The sequence below is a fragment of the Thunnus albacares genome, chromosome 13, assembly GCF_914725855.1.
Source record: "Thunnus albacares chromosome 13, fThuAlb1.1, whole genome shotgun sequence".
Taxonomy (NCBI): Eukaryota; Metazoa; Chordata; class Actinopteri; order Scombriformes; family Scombridae; genus Thunnus; species Thunnus albacares.
In genome coordinates, this window is record NC_058118.1 from 22,783,660 (window position 1) to 22,794,480 (window position 10,821).

Genomic DNA, 10,821 nt, shown 5'->3' on the forward strand with positions numbered 1-10,821 from the left:
CCAGAACAGAGCTAAAAGGACAATAAATTAATGCTAATGTAGCTCTGTATCTGGATCTGTAAATAAGCAGCTGTTTTCTAACAAGTTTGCCATATCTTTAAATGTGATAATGCGTCAGTGTTGTGTGTGCAGCTTGCTTACGGTGCCCTCATGTCGCCAAAAAATCTGTTGTTGCAGGTTTAAAGCGAGCAATCAATATTTTTATATTCACAAATGATCAAATGATGTGATGCATGTGAAACGTGATGCTTGTCGTGATGACCTCACAACATGTCCTGATTAGTGAATTCAGACAACAGAAGGAGGAGGAAACAAATGTAGACAAACACACACGAGAGGCACGCAGGTAGGATGAAGGCAAATTTACTAAAGGAATGACCAGGAACAGGCTCACAAGTTGGTAATGGGATGGCAGAGTAAATCCAAGAGGACAGGATAGGAACAGGGAACAAATGGCTTGATACAAATGCTATGAACAACATTGTTAATCTGGCAAATGACTGGAGTAACTGGGCAGGTATAGATACTGTGGGCTAATGGAGTAATGAGGAGCAGGTGTGCAAGTGGGGGGAGACAGGGAGAGGAAAGATCCATAATTAGGGTAAAAAAACCCTCTAAAATCCACCATACATACCTGCTCAGCACACAAATCTATTGAGATCACCAGAATGCAATCAAAGGAAACTGTCAGTTTAGTTGATTTGGGTTTTTCACTCATCAACATCATTGAGTGAGAAAGGTTTGGTCTGGATAAAAAACTGGGTATGTGATTGGGGTGACTTTTCAGACTCAAGTTTGTTTGTTTTTTAAAAAAAGGGACTTTTTCAGTGGAATTCAATACAGATAAAGGTTTTGTGGAAGACTGACAAAAAGTAGGCAGGAATTGAACTTCTCTTTTATTCTATTTTTATTCATTCTTCACAAAACTGTTGCTTTTCATGTGTACCAGAATGCAACACCATGAATGCGTTTGAGGAGACGCTGTCTGGAAGTGTGCACTGTCATCCCCTTTTGTGCGATTAATTGCGTCAAGACTACAAAAGACTCATTTGTTTGAAGCATGCTGAGACATTGATAGAGACTCTCTAAAGGTTCAAGGGTTTCAATTACCCTGCCACAGCTGCAAACTAAAACACTACAAAATGCAGCTGCCTGTTCTGCCAGTTTTTTAAAGGATTTGGCTGGCTGAAATTAACACTGTAGTACAAACTCAAGAGGTTGTGATATGTAGCACAACTAGCTACACTGAACTACTCTCTAGAGACTGAAAACCTGATCACTGATATTAGTCTTTGGAGCCATTTCTAAACTAACAAACGTGACTGTAATCCTCAGGGGCAAAGGAACATGTCGCCCAGTGCAACAGTGTGGCTTGTTGATGTGTTTTTAATAGTTTTTGGAAACAATGGAGGTCTTCGGCACAGAGGAGTAAGATATATCAGGCTTTGGATACACACACAATACTTAAGTAGGATGAGTGCATTTCTGGTTTGACTCTGCACATGAGATTTGTTGACAATAAGAGAAATATATAAACTCGCCAGCCGTACCCTTTAATATGTTTTGGAGTTTATGTTGACCTCCTGAGCCCACTTTCATTATTTAAAAGTCATGAGTATGAGTAAAATGAGTAAGTGTGACGCTCTGTGGTTGTGCTGTTGTTGGGTTCCTGGTCTAATGTGGGTCATTTCGATCGGGACAACTGACTGAACCTGTATGAATATTAAAACAAGCGCTATAATTGCTCTCCGTTTAACAGCTCTCAAACATATGCCATAATTTAAACTGTGCATGAATAGTTGTATAAATCTTTCAGTATGCACTCATCTACAGTGAGTTCATCATCCAGGGACCTTCGCTCCCTCCAAGGACATTCATTTTTCATGCAGCCCTGCTGGCGATGTCCACGAGTACGACTGGGAAATTACTGTGAGAATCTTTGACCAGTCATGATCAGAATACTAACAGACACAGATGTCTTTATCTGATTAATGTAAAAAATCCCACTTTGATCTCTATAAATATGGAGAATACTCTACACATTATGCTGTATTGTCATCTACGTTGACTGAAGCATTATGCTGCTAAATTCTTTGAATTTGGAGATTACTCAGATAAAAATCTGAATAAAGACAAGTCTAAATTTTGAAATAAAGACACAGTCCCTTAATTTTTATAGCATCAAACAAGTGCACCTAAATTCTAAAAATTCACTGCTAATGTTTTCAGACTCACTTGTGAATAGCAAAAACACTATTTCAAACCAGAAATGATTGAATTCAGGCTCAAAATGATTAGATTTATGAAACTTGATCCATAAATTAAGACTTATAATATCCCAGATAAAAAGTTCTGAACTTATTTGCATTTTACACAACTGCAGTATAATAAATCACCCAGGAAATAAACTCAAGACATAAAATAAGGGAAAAAAACCCATCTGGATCAGAAAAAAAAAAACAGTTTAAGTAAAAATATGTAGTTTTAAATATACAGTACCAGTCAAAATTTTGGACACACTTTCCATTCACTTGAATGAAAAAGTGTGTCCTGGTCCTGTATTTCCATAACAATTCTCACATTTATCAAATTTCCTTTGTGCAGTGCATCATGGGATAATAATATCCATCAACACTCAAACATTAAGTGTTTTATTTCCTTTTTTAGAACACTTAATCCTACTGCTACACATACTCGAATTGTGCACATTATGAGATGCAGGTGATCTATGACACCATAAAACTTTGATAGAGATCAGTCGTAAAAACACAAAGTATATACAAAATAACATATTTTTTGTGTGGGAAAGCGGAGTCAGTGACACACAGTAGCTACTGTATATTTCCACAGTGTTTTAAAGCCTCAGCAGGTCAAGGTGTGGCCTCGTTCTATTGAAACGTCTTCTCATTTTGTTCTTTTTCACCCACACTTCTATATTTGGAGTCTGTGTCACACAGCCTGCAGTGATCTTCCAGTGCGGCAGGAGCTGAGCTCAGTTTGGTTCTGGTTTAAATTACTGTTTTTTAAAGGGACTATTTGTTAAAGATGAACTCTTCCTGCACCAAAAGTTAAGGCGAGCGTGCAACACAAATATGATTCATTGAGAAAACATCATTTCAAGCCTCTTTAGAACATTTATTTAATCCTACAGTGAATTTCATGACTGAACAAAATCTACGAAGATGATCAGGATGAAATAAAAGGAAACTGCCAGTTCAGTTGATTTGAGTTTTTCACTCATCAACATCATTGAGCAGGAAATGTTTGGTCTAGAAGAAAGCCTGGGTGATTTTTCAAAGTCAAGTCTTTAAAAATTAAGACTTTTCAGTGGAAATCAATAAATACAAAGGTTGTGTGGAAGACTGGCTTTAATAACTTTAATATTACAAAATATGTATATGTTATTGTATCAAACTGATGCAAATTATTCTTGAAGAGATCTTTTAGATGAATCCAATGGGTCCCTATACCCTTTTTTAACATATACATAAATGTACATGAATCTTACAAAATACATATTCCACAATGCATCTGAAACTATGTGCACACAGAGTAGAAGTGTAGGTGTCATTTCTAAAAATATGAGCTTTGTACCAACTTTTTTTTCCCAAGATGCAGTGAAAATGCAGCATACCTCCTACACTTACTTAGGCACATTAGACATTATTTAAACCCCCACATAATGAGGCATAAACGCTTCAAATCATGTAGGTTTGCAGCATTTGACTGACCACGCCCTCAGGAATACCAATAATTACCGTTCAGGGTCTTATATTGAAATAGTTTCTCCTCTGTGTTTATTTATTGTTTGATTCATGTGTGAATTAATACGAATTTAATATAGCGATTAAGGGGAACCACTCAGGGTTGGTAATACAAGGACTTCATTTGAGGGGAAAAAACAGCCCTGCCAGCTGACTGGTATACGGGACCTTTAATGCAGCTGCAGCTCTTCATTCAGATGCTGAGTGGAGCAGCAGATGACCGGAGGAGGGACGCTTTTCGAGGAAAACCAGACCACAGCTCTGCTCTAATCGCATTTTTTAAAAAACCACTTCCATGCCCACTGAAGGATTTCCCCGTTACTTATAGTATTTAGCTGTAGGAAATTGATGCTCTGGATGTAGACTGAGCGGATTGCGGCAATCAGAGCGTCCTGGATGATCGGAGCTCAGCAGCAGCATCACATTGTATGAAATGCGTCACCGCGATCCAGTTTTCCCATTTACACATATCGGCTCTCCACTCACGGACTGGTCCCTGTACTGACTATTTCATCAGGTAAGAATTGTCTTTTCTTTATTTAAATATAGGCTATAGAGGCCTGAGATTGAACATATAGGCCTAGATATTATTCTCTGCGTAAAGCTAACAATCTTGTCCGATACGAGCCTGCTGCGTGCAGAGCAGGAAAGGATGGCTTCTATTAGGCTAAATCTTCTAGGCCTGCACATTACAATAGATGATGTATTGTCCCGACTTCCACCCCATCTTACATTCATAACCGTTGTCCGTTTTAAAAATGATCAGCAGCCTATTCTTTATTATGGGATCGCAGGTTTATTCTAATATAGTGTGAAATTGAGCGCACCCCCATATTAATGGTTTCAGACTGGTTTTTATTAATGTAGTCTAGGCCAGTTAACAGGGTTTGGTGGGCGGGTTATAGATGGTCCTCTCTCTCTGGAGCTGAATGAGCGGGGTCTCATGTGTCGTCTTTTCGGTGCAGGTAACCACATGCGCGGGCCGGTGTCACCACGCTGAGCCCGGAGAGCACGAAGGGTACTGGGGTCAGAGAGACAAGAGTGGCCGGGAAAGGTGGACCGGATGACAGCCAGAACCTCTGAGGCGTCGGGACTGTCGGTGCCGCTGCACCGCTGTCACGGGGTTTTCCAGGCCAATAACGGCACCTGCGCGGAGCAGCTCAGCATCTTTCCGCCGTTCTCCTCCACCCTCGCGCTCCTCGTGCTGGTGGCCGTGCTCGTGGGGATCATCCTCGTTTCCCTGGCAACGTTCCACTTCCACAAGAGGAAGCTTCGGAACAGGAAGATCCAGCGCGCGCAGGAGGAATACGAGCGCGACAGTCGCAGCCCCGCGCGCGCCGGGGCGAGCGGGGAGCCCGCGAGGCCGTGCGTCATCGTCCGACCGGCGAGATGCGAGGAGAAGCTCTCGTGCCAGAGCGCAGAGAGCGGGGACGTCACCGAACCGGCGCTGCACGAGGCGGTTCCTCTTGACTGTTAACTCGGTGCAACTTCAGGGAATGAGACTGTGGAATAAACAGGAAAAGCAATAAGGCACAAAGAACTCCCACATCCATCTCTGCTGCTTGTAGATGACTTAGAAACAGTAGGAACATAGATGCAGAATACTGAGCAGAATAGTAGGCCTAGAGGTAACACTAGTACTACAGTGGCACATAGGTTAGCTATGTGGACACACACCTTAATACACTAGTATAAGCGGTAATTCCTTATGGATCTGTATAAAGTATTTGCCTGCTTTGACTTTTGGACCTCTCCCTCTTCCCCCGCCTAAAACGTTGTTTAAACGTGGAAGATGTTTAAACTTTAAATCCTCCCCGGGATGTGACACACGGTTGTGTTAAATTATTTAGAGTTGGTGACACAACACAGACCATAATGGCTCGCTGATCTTCCTTAGCATGTCCTCTGACACACTACCAGTAGTTAGACTATAATGGATGTTGTGGTGCTGTTAGGCAGTGCAAAGCTGCATATAGGCTATAGAAATGGCTTATTTGTTTGCGTAGTATTTTTCCTTCAATTAAGTGACTTAGCATATTTGCATAAAGTACTCTGTCCTCCAATGTCTGTTAGACATCTGTAGGTAGCTCTAGTTAGCCTGACAGGATGCAAGACTTTTTGCTGTAGTTATGCACATAAGAAATTTTCTTTCATGTGTCAGGTAGTAGGAGTTTTAGCGCTAATACAGTATTTTCATTTTTGAGTATTTATAATGTATTCTCTGACATGTAATAAATTGAGAATCCTTCCAACAGAGGGTCTCAGCTCAAGACAGTCTTACTTTGTTTTGTTTTTTGTTTTTTGGTCCTTCATATTGTATCATAGTGGGCCTAATAGAAATTCAGTGTCATTTATTATATGAATTCACTGTAAATGTATGCCATTATGAGAGCTGGAATGTTTTACAGTAACACCATCTTTCTGGAGTTCATGTAATCTGCCTTATCAAAGGAAAATATGTAATATTAAAAGTTTATAAATAAATGCTTAAAAGTTATGTTAATTCTTTGAATGTGTCAATAACCTTAAACACTTGTAGCCTGCTGATTATTGTCTAACAAACCTGAACGTTGTTACTTGGTGTCAAATGATAAAAATTCCCACCATTCACCCAGTATAATACAGTTGAGGTAACATTTCATAATATACAAATGTTTGGATGGATTTTCATTATGTTGCCCATCCCAGTAGACAAGCACAAATGACCTTCCCAAGGGACATCTGTAGAATTTGCACAGGGTCTCCTTCAAGGACCCTATAGCTACCAAAGAACCATATCACCGTATACACAATTATGGCATATAGGACCTTGTAAACTACACGTACTGTACAGTCATGTCCCTTGAATACAAAATCATATCCACTGCATATAGACCAAGGTCTACTGCATAAAGACCCTATCCATCTTTCACTGTGATTTATCGACATGAAGGTTATCCATAGTAGTAGTCTTAATCTCAACATATCCCTGTAATGGCACCACAGCATGTCTTATTGGAGGTCAGTGGAAGTGAATCAGCATCAGTCAGTCTATTGGACAGGTACCAGGACACCATGTTCCTAATTGTCTCCCAGCAAAAAAGGCCTGGGAATATGAAGAAGACTTTGGCAAGGCTCCAGCCCTGGAAGATACACTGAGAGCCTGCCTGTCTATCTTATCTCCTTGGCATAAGTGCAACAGAATGAAATGATTTATACTGGGAGGGAAATTGGAAGTAAGTCAATGAAAGATGACTAATACATTTTACATTTAAACATATGTTTCTCCCAGAACTATATATATATATATGTGTGTGTGTGTGTGTGTGTGTGTGTGTGTGTGTGTATTACAGATGGGTGACAAATTAAAGGCAAAACCAACATAGTACACAAGACAAGTGTCTTAGTAAGGTGTTGGGCCACCGCATCCTGCCAGAATAGCTTCATTGCATTGATTCTACACATCTCTGAACTCTACGGGAGGGATAAACACCATTGTTTGAAAAGATATTCCCTCATTTGGTGTTTTGATAATGGTGGTGGAGAGCGCTGTCTAACACGTTGGCCCAAAATCTCCCATAGATGTTCAATTGGGTTGAGATCTGGTGACTGCTATGGCCTTAACATATGATTCACATCATTTCCATACTTATCAAACCATTCAGTGACCCTTCATGCCTTGTGGATGGGGGCATTGGCATCCTGGAAGAGACCACTCTCATCAGGATAGAAATGTTTCATAATTGGATAAAGGTGATCATTCAGAACAACTTTGAACTGATTTGCAGTGACCCTTCCCTCTAAAGGGACAAGTGGACCCAAACCATGCCAGAAAAATGCCCCCACACCATAACAGAGCCACCAGATCCCCTCTCTGTAGAGGTTAAGCATTTAGGCCTGTTCCAGTTTTTCCTTTAGTTTGTCACCTGTCTGTATATCTACTAAATTACATTTTATTCAAAAGGGAGTGAAACACCTCTTCTAAATTACAGTATGGTAGGGTGAGGGATGAAGATCAAGATTCAAGAAACTTTATTGTCTGTCACATAATAACAGATATTCCCCTTTGACACGGCTCAATCAAATACAAAGGTAACAATAACAAAATAGAAACAGTAAAATTGTAAAAACAGCAAAATAAAACATCACAGTAAAATAAGTCATGAATGCTAACATCAATACTGTTAAAGGAAAATTCAGGTGTGAATATATCTGGATGTGCCTAGAGTGATTTATTTAGGGCAGAAATGGCTGAGGGTGAAGGACATTTTAAAGGTGTTCCTCTGACCACCTGACCTGTTGTCGGTGGCAAAGAATGGTTGTGAGAGACTAGGGATGGGTGGATGTCAATGGTGTATAGATGGGTGGTGGGCAGGGAGGTCGGTGGCTAAAAATGGATCGAGGTTAGTGGCTAGGAATGGATGGAAGTCAGAGGCTAGGAGTGGATGGAGGTCAGTGGCCAGGAATAGATAGAAGTCGTCAATGGCTAGGAATGGATGGAGGTAAATGACTAGGTATGGATGGGAATCAGTGGCTTGGAGTGGATGGAGGTCAATGGCTGGGAAAGGATGGGGGTGAGTGGCTAGGAATGTATAGAGGTCAATAGCTAGGAATGGATGGAGTTCAATGACTGGGAATGAAAGGGGGTCAGTGGCTAGGAATGGATGGAGGTCAATGACTAGGAATGGATGGAGGTAAATGACCAGGTATGGATGGGAATCAGTGGCTAGGAGTGGATGGAGGTCAGTGGCTGGGAATGGATGGGGGTCAGTGGCTAGGAATGGATGGAGGTCAATGTCTAGGAATGGATGGAAGTCAATGGCTGGTGTTGGATGGAGGTCAATGACTAGGAATGGATGGGAGTCAGTGGCTAGGAGTGGATGGAGGTCAGTGGCTGGGAATGGATGGGGGTCAGTGGCTAGGAATGGATGGAGGTCAATGTCTAGGAATGGATGGAAGTCAATGGCTGGTGTTGGATGGAGGTCAATGACTAGGAATGGATGGGAGTCAGTGGCTAGGAGTGGATGGAGGTCTATGGCTAGAAATCAACAAGGTCTGTGGCTAGGTACGGATAGTTGTCAGTGGAGGTCTGTTGTCAGTAATGGATTGAGATCTGAGGTTAGTGATTTCGAATGATGGAGGTCAGTAGCAGTCATTGACTAGGAATGGCTGAAGATCAGTGTCTAGTGGTGGATAGAGGTGGATGGTTAGAAATGAATGGGATGACAGAGGTGATTAGCTGGGGATAGATGAAGGTCTGCTGTTACTTATTGTCAGACATACAGGGCTGCATCGGAAAGAGAGAGACACAGAGAGAGACTTTTGTGTGATTTTAGTTTGCTCTGGGAATAGCCTAGTTATTGTGTATAGTCTAATTTAGAATTAATGAGGCCAGTTTTCAGGGCTTTGTTGTCCCAGGAGGTCTGCTCCTTAGTGCTGCAGATAGACTTGGTTGGACAGGGAGTGGATTATGTCCTCTGAGGCTGTTTATTATAGCAGGGTTGTTCTGTGTATTGTCTGAAGCTGAAGACAGCTAGTGTTCATTTAACTTAGAAATATTAGGGGCACATTGGACAATAAATGTAGTCTATTTTTCTCTGTGTAACTTTTGATTGTTTATCTGCTAGCAGCAGGGCCTATGGCAATGTTTGTTGGACAATTACAATTACTGGGATTGGTATAGATAGTCTGTGGTTCTCAAAATATAGTCTGTAATAGTTTTGATTACTCCTCGACCTTTGCTGTGGTGCCACCATCAGGCCAAAATTTCCATGTGTGCAGAAGAAATATCAAAATCCAACAGGGAGATTACTATAGAATTTTCTAAATATGTACAGTATGTTCCACAATGGATGGACCTTTTCCATTATGCACTGACCCTCAACCTAAAGTGCCATCTTTCCACACAAAATATCTCATAATCTAATAGGATAAGTTGCCATTAAATTTGATGACCATTCACACTCCCAAGAGAATAAACTCTTTATATTTATTGACCCTTGTGCCCTTTCCTCCTGTACTACCCTCAGGAAAAAGTTGACATTTTCAGCCCTGCTATTGGTAAGGCTCTAAGAGGTACAGCCACTAACTTCTTAAAGGCTTTATTTAAACGTTTTAACTGTGTCCATACCTTGGTTTTGTGTCATGGTTTGACTCGGTTCTGAAATTTTTTTTGAATGTAATCTGTTGAACACACACACTACTTTAAGTGTGTTTTTTTTTCAGTCTTCCAGACAGCCATAGGTTGGCAGTCCTTGTGGCATGGTTCACCTCTCAGTTCTATACAGTCTCTATGGTCAACACTTGCTTTGGAAATGGACAACATTATTATAAAATATACAGAATGAGTTTTGGAGACAGTGAGAATACACATTGAAAAACATGGGTATGGTCATTTAAAGATCCCCTCCAGAGATGTTTAAAGACCTATAAATAATATTCTGCTTTGTATAATCATTTGTGTCTGATATGGTTATTCTACAAAAAAATTTGGCAAATGGATTAAAAATTAACTTAAATTTAAGATTTAATCTATGCCTTCTCTGTCATTGAAAATACAGAATCTATGAATATGTAAATATTGTTGATTTCAAACATTTTCCTGCTGAACACAAGATGTTTCTTACTTCACCGTAAAGTCCATTCTCAATGTATGTGCACTGGAGACATCAGGTTTCCACATCACACTTGTGTAAGTTGCCAGTGATGGATGAAGTATTCAGATCTTTTACTTAAATAAATTACCAATACAGCAATGTACAAATACTCCATTACAAGTAAAAGTCCAGCATGATGCAAATTCCTACTTAAGTAAAAGTACATAAGTATTAGTAGCAAAATGTACTTAAAGTATTAAATTACTCATATCTTCCCTCTGACTGATATATTTTCATATATGACATCATTAGATTATTAATACTGAAGCATCAGTATGTAAGCGGCATGTTACTGGTGTAGCTGCTGGAGGTGGAGCTAGTTTGAACTACTCAATATACAGTTAGCTAGTTTAGTCCAGTGGTTCCCAACCTAGGGGTCGGGCCCCTCCAAAGGGTCACCAGATAAATCTGAGGGGTTGTGA

The 10,821-nt window shown here is 40.5% G+C and overlaps 1 protein-coding gene across 1 annotated transcript; it reads left to right on the plus strand.

Annotated features, from left to right (window-relative positions):
- Positions 1-3,469: 3,469 nt before the first annotated feature.
- LOC122995487 (uncharacterized protein C11orf87 homolog) lies at positions 3,470-6,257 on the plus strand. Its single transcript, XM_044370765.1, has 2 exons — positions 3,470-4,281; positions 4,730-6,257. Exon 2 carries the CDS (start codon positions 4,828-4,830, stop codon positions 5,239-5,241), a length of 414 nt encoding a protein of 137 aa, XP_044226700.1. The 5' UTR covers positions 3,470-4,281; positions 4,730-4,827; the 3' UTR covers positions 5,242-6,257.
- The last annotated feature ends 4,564 nt before the right edge of the window (positions 6,258-10,821 follow it).